Here is a 15,488-nt window from a genome sequence, read left to right on the forward strand (position 1 = left end):
ATCACAGGCTTCTTTTCTACCCTTAGCCACCCCTTACAGCCATGGCAATTGGCCAATAGCAAAAAGGCTCCTGTTAGCAAATTTTTCTTTTCCAAAGGATAAGGAACTAGACTTTAACTTAATTTCTATAGCGCGGTGATTTTCATTCTGTTAACTACAGACTTGCTACTAATTTTCTGTACTAAGTTCAAGATTTTTATTACTATTGATTTTTAACATTTTTATTGAAACAAGACTTCTTAATGGCTTGAAACAGAATGGTTGTAATGTCTGTTAAAGGTTACTTTTTTTTCTTTCTTAGCACATTATGAAGTTTTCTGTCACGATGGGTTGCAGGGGGGGCTGTTTCTTTTGTGGTTTTTTTTTAATAAATACTGTGAGTTTTACTAATTAGGCACTAAATCAGTTTTGTAGCCTTTAATTTAGGACTCTGCATTAGTTCTTAATCTGTTACAAGCTTATTGTTTTGCTAGAAGAGCTGGTTTTATATACTGAAAAATAGGAAATAGGTTTATATTCCTCAGTCAGTTTCATGTCCAGGAGTATTGTAATTGTTTCTTTGTTGTTTAACTTTTCTGTTTAGTTTTGGGTTTTTTTTTTTCTCTTTCTCCTAGTCTTAGTTCTGTGATTATGAGCAGCTTCTAGAGACACAGCAGTAACAGGAATTCTTTCTTCAGAACGTTTTCTTTTTTGGTGGGTCTGGAAGTGAAATGTGTTTAGGCTTCCATTGGTGTTAGCATTTCAAGAGTGTGTCCCCCTCCCTTTTCAGCACAGCCACGCTGCCCAGTTTGCAGACATTTATCCTGTGTGTTCTCCTCAGCCCTACTACAGCAGCTCTGTTCAGCTGGGAAGCACGTGAACTGTATAAGAACAGACACATCAGGAGAGGGTTTGTACCTTTGGGCAGAAGAATTCTTAGCAGCAGAAGTTCTCTTGGTTTGATGGTTTTGAAGGGAGGGGGTGCTTGGGTTTTTGGTTGGTTGTTCTTGTGGGGTTTTTTGAGATTACTTGTAATTGAATAATACATTTCCCTCACCCTTTTATTTTCAGAAGTCCAGTAGGTACGGCTTTCTTTCGCATACATGCAGATCATATGGCATTAGTTTTGGGTAGTTTCAACCTTCTAATAATTTTCAGTTATTAAATTTAATACTGCTCTGTCTTTATTCCTGCTTGTGGTCTTCCCTCACAGAATAGCTGAGTACAGATTAAAAATGCAAAAGCCATACCTGCAACATTAAGACCAAAAGTGATGCTAGATGCTGTAAATGAGGATTCTGGGAGTCAAACTGTCCAGTTCTGGAGCTGCAGGAAATACAAATGCTGTCGTGCATTGTCAGGTCTCCTAAGGCCTTGATCAAGGCAGTCAACAAGCTGTGACTAAGATTAAATGCAGTGGGTCCCCATCATTTGTGTCTCTTGCAAGACAAAATTCATAGCTACAGGAGAGAGTTCCCAGAAGCCTGTCTCTATCCACAAAACAGTACAGAACAAGAAAATCCTTAAACACAATACAACAAATAAAGAAGGAAGCCTTCTAATGGGGGTTATCTATATTCATATTGCAGAATAGTAATCAAACTTTTAAGGTCAGTGTATTGTAACCTCTGGCTCACTAAATATTATTCAGCAGCAAAATAATTTTTAGCTTCCTTACAGGCTAGAGCTGGAGAAAGGCTGGTCTGTGTAGTGTTCAGTTCTTAATACGCCATTTCTTCATAAACTGACTTAATCCCTGATGAGCCTGCTGTCACCTAAGTAAAAAAACAGAACCTGAAATCAGTTTATACCCTTGGCATATGCTCTACTTCAGGATGTTTAACCCTGTAAGAAACATGTAAGACTTCAGTAAGCAAGGCTGGAAACCACCCATCTCATCTCTGGCCGCAAGGACAGGTGTGACTTATTCTCCTCCAAGACAGCAGAAATCTCAACTCCCCTATTTCCTCTGACATTTTTGCATTTCAGTATTATACCAGGGAAACTTGGTGGACACTAAGCCAGAAATAGAAATTCTCTTCTCCTTTTACTTCCACTTACCTGTAAATATAAACAATGAGTTCTGTATATAAAAATAATACAAAACTAAGTAGGTTTTTCCCCCCAACAGAATAACCTAACCTCATGGAAAAACAATCTAGAAATAAAGAGAACGCTTTCCATTTTTTATAACAAGTTTTCTAAGCAGGAAAAAAAGGCACTCTGAGTAGTAAACCCTGTAAAAATTCTTGAGTGTGCCAGTAACTGGCAAATCTCTGTGTTTTGAATATGCTACCATAGAAGTAATATCTCCTACACATCTGATATTGCCACGCATTTTGAGAGAATTCCTTGTCACAAAGTAGTTCTGCAAAATAAATACTGCATGTGCTCATCTAATTATTGTGTTCTCTAACACTTACAAGCCAGCACATTGCATTTCAATTCCTTTGCTGTAACTAGCACAAAGAGCATGCCTGCAGAGCTCTGTCCTGTCCTGTCCATTCATTAAATGGGTGCATCTGATCTTCACATTTCCTCTGTGGAGGGAAAAACAATCGTAACAGACAACTTCCTGTAAATTCAAAGAAGCGAACTGACGCAAGCATTTTTAAACATTTTATTGTCACGATTGTTAACAAAACACCTTCAAAACATCTGTACATTTCAAACTATTTTGAACTGCAATACCCATTATATAAATGTACGTGTATAGATGCCCTGATGTCTCTGTACAAAGATGTACAATATGTACAGTAACATTAAATGCAAGGTGTGCAAGGCAAAGTCTAGGCTACAGCTTCATGCCACTGGTTAAAACAAGGCAGAGAACCACAGCTTCAATCAGTTCCTTGTGTGTAAATAAATAAATGCAGGTATGTATGAATATTTGAAAGAAGCAATTATATTTGCAAGCTTAGTTCAGCTAGAACACATGCAGCTGACTGGAAAATAATACAGCAGTACTCTTGTGAACTCTTTCCACTGCATCACTTTGTTCATTTGAAACATCTTTTCAGGACTCAGCTGCTACCGTGTGCTTGAGCTGAGGTGGTGGCAGGAGCTCGAAACTTTGGAAGATATAAACCAAATTTATTTTCTATACCAGCAAATGTAGCTGTAGCAAGTCTGTATCCTCCTATATGTGCAGGGTTAACAGGAGGAAGATCTGAAATTCGTGTTTTTGGGGTAGATTCTGATCCAGCGGGTTTGCTGTTTGAACAAAGAAAAAAGGTCATTTTGTTAGTCTAGATTTCATAAGAAAGGACTTTAAGTAGACTTATTCAAGCTTAAATACTTGAGTCTTTTGTCTGAATATGGAAGACTGTTAAAGCTGACCTTGATTAATTGACTGCTATGGCGAGGTGAATGAGGTCAGACCACTACTTAATTTTAAATCAAACCAAATACATTTTTACGGGTACTTTTGTAAATTCTTTTAGCTTCCAGTGTTATGAGGAAAATGGACAAAACTATCTTGCTACAATGAAAATACAGATTAGTGTACTGAAATAAATATTAAATGGCTCTTTATCTCCTCATCTGTTTAGAACTGGCATGCAAGTTTCCCTCAATTATATAAGGATGGGGCGATTTTTTAACATGCTGCAATTTTAAGTACAGGTGCTCAAAGTCAACAAGTTCTAATGGGTCCTATGCATGAAGAAGTTTGGGTTTTTTTCTTTATATATGGCAGTTGTTTTTTGCAAGCTAAATAGTAAATACTTGACTTACAGGCCTCCAAAATCAACATACAACCATCTCTGCAGAAGCTCGTAAGTGACCAAAGTAACACCAAACTGGGGTGAAGATCTGAACACACGAGCTGTTAAATATTACAAATCATAGTGTTAAACAAATAAAACAATTCCTCGGGAGAGAAGCTAAACATTTTTAACAAGGTGTTATGTTTTTCACAATCAGACCTTGGAAATAATGCTCTGATTGGAGTCCTTAACAAAGCAAGTGCTAAAATGCAGATTTGGGGTCAGCCTGATTAATTTTTTTTCTCACCTCCAGCTCCCTTCCACAAAGCTGAAGGGCCTTCTTCCCTTAGAATCTTTCTGAAGCAGTCAATAACTCCACTGTATGTTGTCTGACCAGCGCGAGCTGCCACTTGCAGTCTTGTCTTGATGACATCAGCAGGGGTTACCAAAGAAGCAGCAGGCACACCTTTCAGAAGAGAAAACCACATTTAATTTCCACAAAGGATCTTGTAAAAGATGAAACACTTACATGTGAAAAATATAAGTGCAAACTTTCATATTTTTTACAAGGGCTAGACATTACAAAAACCTGCAGGTTCTTACTCTTGATACTCATATAAACTGTTGTGCCTGAGATAATCATTCTGACTTTCTTCTAAATTTAAAGGCTGAAACTGTTAGTAAAGGAAATAAACTATCAAAACCCATTCTCAGCATCTTCTAGTGGTCTGGCTGTAGCAGTAGTTTGAAACTAGATAAAATTGGCTATACATATGTAATGTATAAAAATTAGTTGTGCAAATTTACTGTATTTGTTTATACTCTACAATATTTTGCAAATTACACAGATTATTGATTTGGAAATTGAATCCTATTCCTCCATTTGTTAAAGGTGTTGATGAGAAAAACTACTGCTTAAAGCCCCTATTCTATAGGAATATGTCTAAACTGCTGTTTGGACTGTTCTGTAGGAGAATAGATGCTGCTTACTTCAGTAGGCAAGCCATAAAAAGACTGAGGACAATGAAGGTGTTTTACAAGTCTGCTTAGTACCAACAGCGTGATATTAGCCAACAGTGATGGAAGAACAAATCTCCAGTTCCAAGGCACCACTCTGGGCTTTCTAGTCAAAGGAAAGGAGAAAGTTTTCAGAAATGTACTCCACAGTATAGAACTGTGTTATCTGAGATATTTCTGAATACTTCTAAATACTGTAAAAACTTAATCCCCCTAAAAAGAGGAACCATCTTCTGACTTGAAATCATGAAATTGTTTTGACTTCTGTTAAACTTTAACAACTGGTTAACAATGAATTAAAAATGTTAACAAGTAACTGATTGCATAGGTGATGATAAACTGTGAAGTGTCACTGACCAATCCAGGAGGTTTTAAACAAAAACAGAGCCCTGCAGTTAGGCCTGCAAGCACACACAGACAGCAATCATATGCAGATTTTCCTGACAGGCAGATCCCTTCAGACTGTATTCTTGCCTGCTGCGCACGTGTAACCAGGATTGAGTGAGCAATTGAGAATGTGACATTTGCAATTCAGAGAGGCAGATTCCTATACTTGCTATAAAACTAGGCCTATGAAATTTACATACATCTTTAATAGGCTTTATCCCTCAGTATGAGCAATACAGAAACACTAATGAAACAAAGAGAAACTGAAGTCTGCAGTCTAAAAAGTCTTATAGGAGATAAAAATTAATCATATATATAAGTATTGTATGTGTATAAGCTAAATAATTTTCCATTTCTGGCAGCTCTGCAATACTAAAGAGTGAACAGGGCTACAAATCTATGAGATGTTTCCTAGGGGGTCTCCCCTCCCTTCGGCACGAGGAACACACCAACTGGCACAGAGACGGTGCTGCCAAACCTGTGTGCCAAGCCCAACATGGGAAACTGCTATTCACACACAGGCACTCACAACTGATGTACGTATCTATACAGTGATTCCTTACAACTGTAACAAGCAGCAAAGGGTCTCACTCAGCCCAGTGGTGTTTCTGAACTGCAGATTCTGACACTGAATCATTCACAGTTGCAAGGCTGCGTGCAGATACCTGGTTTTCATCTGCTGAGCTCGTCCTTGGCAGTGCAGAATCTGGCCATCTCCATCTGCATGTTTAAATATCCACCACTATAGTTCCTACATCTACTATTTTTATACCCCTTGCCTTTAGTAAAAGCTTTTTATCACAGCTGCATATTGTCTTTGTACTAAACTTGTTTGAGATGCTGTAAAAGACTTCAGAGTATGGTACTTCAGCTTCTTTACAAACTAATGCCGTATTTTCAGCAATTACATTAGAACAAAGTTTCTTTTCAGTTATTCCACAATCCAAACCTAGGTAAGTCATTTTCTTCTTAGCTCTTATGATCTCTCATTTTATGTTCATCAAAGATTCAAATTAGCCTTCAACTCTGAGAGCTCAGTAACAAGTAAAACCCCATTGAGACAGACAGATCAAATTTGACTACAAGTTGCTGAGCTGCATTACGCTGTTTATCCACATTATGCAAATGTAATTAGCTCTCATCAAAATTACATCGCCTCCCACTAAGGATAACAGTGATCAAATTTAGATTAAATCAGATACAATGGTACAGTACCCTTCCTTTATATGGGGCTACTGAATGAATATTAAATATTACCCACTAAAAGAAAAGAAAATTCCTTTTAGGAAACATTCTACAAAATTACCTGCAATGGCTCCAGCTGCAAGGAGATTAAGCCCTCCCACATGGCCACTTTCATCAGCAAACATCAGTTTACTATGAGCATAAACCGGAAAGTAGATTGCAGAAAAGGGAATGTCTCTGAGGAAACATGCTTTGGCACCCTGACACAGAGAAAGGAGACATAATACAAATAAATTCTGTAAATAAGGCTAAAATTGATATCCAGCAAGCAGCCTGAGCCCTGGAAGTACAAACTCATTTGATCACACGTAACACAGAAAATAAAATGTCTCAGGAAACAGATGATAAAGGGAACTTGAAAATAAGAATAAAGCATATCTAAACTAAGTGTCTGGAATGAGGAAAATTCAAGGTTCGTGTATAATTTTGGTAAGTTATACATGACATCAATCCTGACATCAGTACGTAGGATAAATACCTTTTACACACTATGTGTCCAAAGGCAGTGAAAGAAGTGACAGAGATCAGTCCTTCTGTCTTTCTGACAACTAGGGAAGCAGCAAGACCAGTCCCTGCCAGCCTTTATTCTACCAAACACAAAAGCACTACTAAAATATCAGTGAGCACTGTAAGACCTCACATGGATCATGATCTGTTTGACCAAAGAAGCTGCACTGGAAGATTAGCAAAAAGAGAAAAAACACTGCAATTTGGCTGCAGTTTAATATGGAAACACAATGGTCATGAATCTCATCTACCAAATACAAAACAAAATCTTCAGCTCTAAAAGTAAATGTGCACATTTTTATAGTATTATTGCAGGTCTATGGGCAAATCATATAAAGCAATGTTTTGTAAGTGCACGGCTAATATAACTGCTGAATTTACGTATTACCCCTTGCACTGGCAGAAGATACAGGAAGAAACACTCTTCCTTGTTTAAGGAAACTAATAGCTTCTGCTCCATTACACCTGATCTGTAATGATGGCAGTAAGTATACCTGCAGGGAAGGAATCTGTTGACTGGCATTTTGCTGAAGTACCATACAGAACAGGCTTTTTTCAGTGGAATTTATTGACAAATCCCACCACTTAACTTCTTAAAAATCTGAATCCTACTAAACTTCACTACTGTTTCACTGCCATCAAATTATTAAGACAAAGAGAATATCCTGCTGCAAAGATAACAATAGAGATACAGAGATTCAAAATAAATATAAGAAAAATGCACAGGGAAAGCTAAAGAAACTTTTCATAAAACCCCAGCAAATGAAATGAGCAGTGCCAGAAGCCAGCAGGTCTGCAATACAGGACTCCCTGCAGCTTGGCATAAAAGCCCAAAGGACAGAATGGGGGAGTATTTTTTGTATCCCACTGCCATTAATATAGAAGTGAGTTTTCTTCAGTTTTCCACTGTGGGGCTGCCCTGCAGGAAGAGATTGGTTTTAAATTCAAAAGATGTCTTTGTTTTTAACAGTTTTTGTTTCAACAGTATAGAAGTTTAGCATAAAATGATGAAGGCACTCAAAGCCGAAGTACATACCTTATAAAGACCAAGAAAGCCTAAATCTTTTATAACGGAGAGGGCACTGACTCTGGGTCCTGTAGTAATTTCTCCTGCTACCTGCAACCGAATCTTTACAATCTCCAGAGGATTAGTGAAGATGACCTGGGAACCTCCTGCCTGCAAAGCCAAGGAAAAAGAAAGTAAATTGCGTTACTAGAGCATGTGGTTACATACTGACTTTTGCAAGGTGATGAGTGCCTTCACTTCTCACTGCATTGGCTGATATTCTCATGTAAAAATATGAGGGAGATTTAATAAAGCACCTGTCTAGAAGTCCAAAGACCTGGATCAGAAATCATGGGTTTGTAAAAATAGATTTTTACATATATATTTTTATAGCTCCCTGAGGTGAATTAATTCAGTTCGTCTCTGCTTTTCTCCTTGACATCACTTTCTAGAAGTCTGCTGTGTTTAAAAGTCTATCAGATATTACAGGAAATACTAAACTAAAATAATCATTACATTGGTGCTACTAGAGCATCAAATACACTTAAAGAAGACCTTATGTTTATTCAATAATAATCCATCATCAATGTGTAGACATGCTATTTGCATTTAGAAGTGATGCTGTTTAAAATGTAAATTTGCATTTAACAGTGTAATTTTAAATTATTAGAAAAGGTGTTTGGAGTTTTGTTTAGCAGCCTGTAATAGCCCTAAGTGGAAACAAAATATAAAATTTAAATAGGAAGACTAACATTTCAAAATATGATACCAGATAGAAACAGGAGTCATATCTTTGATCTGGGCATGACAGATTTTACTTGCAGGAAATACTGTTGGGAGTGTTGAAGGACTGTCTTGCAAACTTCCTTGCAGTAGTGCTGCGAAGCTGCTTCTGACTCTGCACTTAGCCAAAGACTTTCAAAGAACTGTGTCCCAGGTTTGAGAGAGATTTAATCTGGCAGCTCGGTTTCAGAGTTTTTAAACCTGTTTAGAATGACATGTTTAGATTTCTTCCTGGTTTGCTGTAGGTACTACCATTCACTTCTGCAGAAGTTTGTGGTTCATCACAATCCAGCTACATTTTACTAAGCTTGTTATGCTCCCCTCCTCCTAAGCCACCTTTTTTAATTTAAAAATTAAACCCAGTTCCTTAAAAATTGTGGCATATAACCACTTGAATACAGCAAACTCTAAAAAGCACTTCTTGCACAATAGAAAAGCTCCTCTTAATTCTGATTGATTCCTCCAACACACCAAATTTTAGTGAAGTAAACAGATGCAGAACATCTGCAGTTAAAACTTTTTACCACTTCTAAATTGCCCAAGCAATAAACTCTTTTTGTGATGCTGGGTTGGGAGAGGGTTGTGCACACAGGGCCGTGGTGAAGTAAAGTCAACAGTCTGATACAGCAGCTCCTGAAGAACCTGCATGGTGTTCTCTGCTAATTGACTGACAACTGATGAACACTAATCATTTCTGCATATAGCACAATCTTCCTCTCTGCAGCAGCAGGCAGAATACATTTGAGATTAGCCCCGATGCACAGTTTAGAAGCTGGCAATCTGAGTTATTCCAGCCTAGAGACAAAAGAGCATCGCAACCCTCATCAGCTCTTACTGAGAATGAGCCAGCACTTCAGCAGTATCTATGGGCTGGGGCAAGAAGCATCAACGCCTTCACTGACCAAGCATCCCATACTTCACTGAGCCTTTACTGAGGACTGACAGCCTTTTACTGCAAACTCTGGTTATTACTTCACTTCACTCAATATTGACACTGAAAATCATCACTGCAACAGCTTTGCTGAAGCACCTTGACCAAAACGGTGGGAAATAACTGCTGCTTTTGATTATTTCCATTGTCGCAATTACTGTCTTTAACACTCCCCACTCAAATAATCAGTCTATACAGTTAATCTTAATTTTATTCCCTCACTTCTTTACCTCTCTGAAAGCCAATCAAAGCCTATGTTGTTGTGGACATTTGTTGAAATCATCAGGAAGATCACAAGAACTCCCAGAAAAGCCAAAGTGTTTCCCATCTTCTATGTTCTTTGGAATTACTGCACTTTGTTTACTCAGTTATCTGACACCATTCATATGTCCAAAGGCATTCTTTAGACTGTTTTTACTTCTTATCTCACCTTTTCCAGTTCATACACACCTATGCATGCAAGCTGAAATGGCTGTCTTGCTAAACAAAGTTCCAACCTAAATAACATTTATAAAATTTGCATCTGGGAAATTCTGTTAACCTTTTTTTGTTTGTATTGCATTAAGCATAAAACCAATTTCAAATGTTTACCATTTGCCCGTATCTTTTAAAAAATAATTTTGGTAGATAAAATGTTAAGCAGCGCGTTCTGGCTACGTAATACAATGGACCACACAAAAAAAAGTAACTTTAGACTGCAACACTAAGCTAGAAATTCACTCCTTCTAGACAAATACCAGCTACCTGCCTATTAAATATGTATTATTTGTTTACATGTATATGTGAAATTCCATTTTTTATTTTTAATGTTAAAAATTAGCACACCCTGCAGAGCAGCCAAAATAACTGTTCTATTTGCCCAACACCCACCACAGAAGCACAAATAGGCCAATTTGTAAATACTTCTATTTTCTAACCTGAATTCAATCTTCCTGTAATTAACATTTTCCTCTCCTAGGTGCACAGGTGCCTACCTTTCTGTTAAAATCAGCCATAGCCCTCTTTGATACAGAAAGCAAAACACACTGAACACAATACCTTTTAATAATCTAGCAGCAACACTAATTAGAAATACAATGTTACAAATTCTATCTAGGAAAAATGGAATTATGTACTCCATCTGTATTGGAAGATGATTTGGTGGTCAGGTTATTGAGCAAAATAAAATACAAGGAAAACACTACACTTACATTATCAGTAGAAAACCCACTGAAAAGCTCTTTAATTACCTCAACACTTTGAACATTGAGCATTAACAGTGCTGACAGACTTCTCAACAGGCAGCTTTCTCAAAAAGAGCTGTAACTGCCTAGACAGTCAGTTAAATGGCCCCTATTAGCAGCATGTCCTTCTATCCAAGCCTTGACTTCGGCTGTTTTACTTGGAGTTTGGCAAACTTTTCTGCCCAGCAGGGACTTGATTCACACAAAGAGGAGCACTGCACTCAGTGGAGTGGCACACATGAGTGAGGACCCTCAACACATCACAAGCACAGACAGGACAAGCTTTGACTTTAATACAGAACATGTAACAAGAAAACAAGAAAACTCCCATTTTCACTGTGGATTTTTTAAAGAATGAACCCAAGGGTGGTTGTTTAGTTTGTCTATGTTTTCTATTTAAGTAAAAGGTGGCTATCTATGTGACAAAGAACCTGTGAGGCAGAGAAGAGTGCTGCCTTGGGGACGAGAAGAGCACTCTGCAGAAAAGGATGCAGAGAGAATGACACAAAGGATCTCCAAATAAAAATGAACTGGAAGCATGATGTAGGTTTGCAGTACAAATCTCCACGCTCCTGTGCAAATCATTAGCAATCAGCATCATTCTTTTTCAAAGTCTCTTACTTCAGCTGTCAGCTCTGTATGTTAAATACATGTGCAAGTTATATGCACACAGAGGTATACATTGCACTCCCTGAATTGCTTTTGGAGATGGTGCAGTAAATCTAGATTGCTCTCTCATAAATCCTCGCTTCACACATAAATTGCAACAGACACTTTAAAAAAGGTTGACAAATTTGTTTCTGAATGGAGGTTATTCATACACATCAAAAATACCAGTAATAAAAGCTTCTACTTAACCTTAATGTCATGTAAAATAACTCTACAAGGAGCAAATAAAGGAACTAAATCTGACAGCAAAGGTTATGAGAGAAAAGATGTAGTTTGAGATCCCACAGCAAACGCCCCATGACATGCCAAAGGCTGAAGGAAATACACAAATGACCCTGCAACATGAGACCTCTTGCCCTTTCCAATTCCACCCGAGAGGCATATGCTCCAAAGGGGAGAGGCCTACTTCAAGCCCTTCCTTCCTTCCTTTTAGAAAACACCACATCCTGGACCACAACTATGTCCCACAGAAGCAGCTAAAATAAGACGTTACTTAAAACAGTCTTGTTTAAAAACATCAAAAGAACTTGCTTTTTATTCTCTAGGCAAAGCTGACATGGTTCATGAACCTAGAGGGAGCTCACTGTCTCTTTTATTAAACAATCATTTTCTCCCCTATTTTAAATGTCCACAACAGGAATCAAGATAAAGTAGTAAAGTTTAATTATGCCTCTAACTTTATTTTTTAAAGTATAATAAAAGAAGTAACGTATCTTCAGGGTTTTGAAGGAAAAGCAGTCTGCAATTCTGTATTTTTGTTCTTGTTAAACAAAACCATTAACATTTTACATGATTTCTTCCAAACTAAATATTTGACACATTCCTTTTTGCCTGATACACCTACAATACACCTACATGCATTTTTGTGTGTGTGTGTGTGTATATATATATATATATATATATATATATATATATATATATATATGTGCATAAATACGTATGAAAATTATTTCTTACAAGTATACCAAAAATACTTAGACTGAATCTTAGACTTAATGTTTATTAAAACTCCAAAATCAGTGGTAAATTTGAATGTCTGTGTGTGCAAACACAAACACACATACACACATCCCAACCTCTAATTATCAACAGATGCATTGCCTATGTCTCCAAAGGTTCTCAAGACCCTTTCTGCCTGGCACCCCAAATCATCTTTCTTCCTACAGCATAAAGCAAAAACATCTTTCTGATGAAACACAATTCATCCATTTAAAATGTTAAGCACCACGCACAGCATGGGAAGAATCTATTTATTCCCACATAGCTCATAGGAATTATAGCCTAAAATCACAGTATCTTTATGTACTGTAACAGTAACCAAGAATCATTTACACAGCATTAGGTGTCTGCTTCAGCACTGCTTCCCAAGCGAGGAAGAGCAGCTCCCTAGAGCACCTTGCCCTTCACCATGTACTCACATGTGCCAGGCATGTAAGCTCCTCTGGGAAGCACTTCCATATCAGGCATGTGCTCTCTGCTTCCCAAGCCTCTGTTGGGATAGAGGAAAGCATCGCCAAAGCCTCACTCAGTCTGCCTGCAACTCAAAGCTAATGCTAGCTGAAAACTTCAGGAATGCAAGTTAATCACTGAATTACAACGGAATGTAATTCAATTAATTACAGTAACAGTAGGGAAAGAAATTGTTTGCTCTGAACGTGTGTAAATACGGATAGTGCTGTTAATGATTAACAAAGCAGCACACTTCAGGCAGGTAGGAAGATGGGATATCAGTTTCATCCATCAGGGACAAGAGCCCTTTCATTGACAGGTACGACCTGCCTGCTGTAACTGAGCTGCCCGACGTAGCTGCTCCGCAGTTTTCAAATACAGCCACAGCTTGAGAGCAGCTGGGAATATTTGGGCTCTGACAGAGCAGACCCTGCACTTCCCAGTGACATTTACACTGCCCAGCAGCAGCAGGAAGGTTTAAAGGAGCATAGGGCACGGGCTGCCTGCGGGAGGTCCCTGCCCTGCAGTGAGGAAGGAAAGACAACAGACAGGCAGCTGACCACACGAACAGGCACTGCCTGGGTGGAAGTCTTTGCTAACCGCTGTGAGAATGACAGTGTTTCTCCTTACTGCCAAGGCCGCTTTACTCCACGAGCTGACAGAAGCTGAGAATGACTGGAGCCCGAGAAGTAAGATTTTGGCCAAAGCGATTCAGCCTCTCAGTGTCAGCATTTCTGGAGGAGGGACGTGCCTGTGAGTGGCCCCTTTGCTGGACAGTACAGCACTGCTGCCAGATACTCCAGAGCTGAGGATACTGACCAACCTACACAGGGTCTCCTGAGCCACAGTGTCTTAATGTCAAAGGTTCCACCTGTCCTTACGTGTGGGTCTTAGAAGACTGTGACACCACACATAATAAGCTTTGGTACAGCACTGCCATCCAGAGAGGAGAGTTTGCCACGTCTGCTGGAACCTTTCCCAAGCTGCCTCCACCTCCTCACAAGAATTCTTTTGATGGCTGTTTGAGGACTGTGGCATGCACAATGTGCTTTTGTATATCTTGCAAGAGGGAAGGCTTTTAAAAGTATGAAAGGTCTCTGCTGTAAGCTCTGTAAAATGGCTGAAAATATGCCTTGCTCATCTTGCTCATCCTCCAGCAGTTCCATACCAGACATGATCCAAAACTGCATTATTCCTGTTCACGAGGAGATAGTTCAACAGTAAACACAGGTAAGTGAAGGTCAGAGACAGTAGTAAGTCCATCTCTGAGAACTACATGTGGGCATAATGCTATTTCTTCTGATATTATGACAAGGTTAAAAAATATGGTTTTATTTTAGCCTATATTTATAGTACACTATTAGCAAAATACTTAAGTGTTTTAAGTAACAAACAATAACAAAAAGCCACCAAAACCCGAGTTACTCAAATCTAAATGCTGAAAATAATTTTGGCACATATAAAATCCAAACATTCCCACATTAACCCATCATTTTGTACTAACAGAGAGAGAAAGAAGAGAATAAAGGAAAAATGAAAGGTAGCATCACCCAAACACAAAGCCTTTTGTGTCCCTGCAAGGAAGTGGACTAAGCTTACTTGTGGCCCCTCCTTGGACGGAATTGTTGGTTGGGCCCCACAATATTTTGTAGAAAAACAGAACAAAACAACAACAGAAGTGTGATGACCAACATTACTTCCAAGCAAGTCAACACAGAAAAGAGCTGTCAAAATGAGAACGAAAAGGTCTGAGGACGAAAAAAAGAGAGACCAGTGTCCAATTGCCCCTGCTTTAGCCAACTGGAACTTTCAGACTCTTAACCTTATAGGCTTGCTAACAAAGATTCTGCTATCTAGGAAGAAGTGGAATTGCTAAAATTGAACTAAGCAGCAGCAGAGACAAAAAATTCTTCAGCTGGTAAGATATCAGATGATCCAGAGGGAGCTATAAAAAACACCCTTCCGGTTGCTGAACTGTGACCAACAGTTCTACAATTTTGTTTAAAATTCTCCCGGATTGAGTGAGATTAATATTATCTTGAAAAGGGGATGAAAATACCAGCTCAGACAGTCAGCTAGAAGGTGTTGTGTTCGGACAGACTACAAATCTGGTCATCTTCAAAAAAACACCCAAATCTCTGAAAGCTTATCTGAAACTCAATTTCTCCCCAATTTTTGCATGTTCACTACAGTAAGACAATGAAGTAATTTTGAAAAAGGAGTACCTAGCAAGTGAAAAAGGCTCTAATATACATTGAATTTAGTATTATATATTTCAGTAAAAAATAATGTAAAATAATAAAATTCATTATCAGAGGTTTGACTTAATTAATTATGAATTTGAGCACAACACAAACACAAATGAATTCTATTCTCTGCTATTACAGATGACCTGTATTTGCTTTCTGTGTTACTGAGCTTTCCAGAAAAAGGTTAGTCTTCCGCCAGCTACGCATTAGAGCTGCTTTCTCACATTTCTCAGAAAATAAACTTTGTACACTGACAGGTGAAGACTCAAGCATGTACCAGGCTGCCAAATTCAATCAGGCAGAACTATAAGCAGTCTCCCTTCAGGGCTGTTTCTT

General features: G+C 38.4%; 1 protein-coding gene across 1 annotated transcript in view; it reads right to left on the reverse strand.

Annotated features, from left to right (window-relative positions):
* Window positions 1–2,583: 2,583 nt before the first annotated feature.
* Window positions 2,584–15,488, reverse strand: part of SLC25A12 (solute carrier family 25 member 12) — a 45,155-nt gene continuing 32,250 nt past the window's right edge. Inside the window, exons 14-18 of the mRNA XM_038141756.1 lie at window positions 7,879–8,019; window positions 6,397–6,535; window positions 3,994–4,152; window positions 3,715–3,805; window positions 2,584–3,192 (exon numbers count right to left, since the gene is read on the reverse strand). Coding sequence (XP_037997684.1) covers window positions 3,003–3,192; window positions 3,715–3,805; window positions 3,994–4,152; window positions 6,397–6,535; window positions 7,879–8,019 — 720 coding nt within the window. The 3' untranslated portion in view covers window positions 2,584–3,002. The remainder of the gene's footprint in view (window positions 3,193–3,714; window positions 3,806–3,993; window positions 4,153–6,396; window positions 6,536–7,878; window positions 8,020–15,488) is intronic.

This window comes from Motacilla alba, chromosome 7, assembly GCF_015832195.1.
Source record: "Motacilla alba alba isolate MOTALB_02 chromosome 7, Motacilla_alba_V1.0_pri, whole genome shotgun sequence".
In the NCBI taxonomy this organism is placed as follows: Eukaryota; Metazoa; Chordata; class Aves; order Passeriformes; family Motacillidae; genus Motacilla; species Motacilla alba.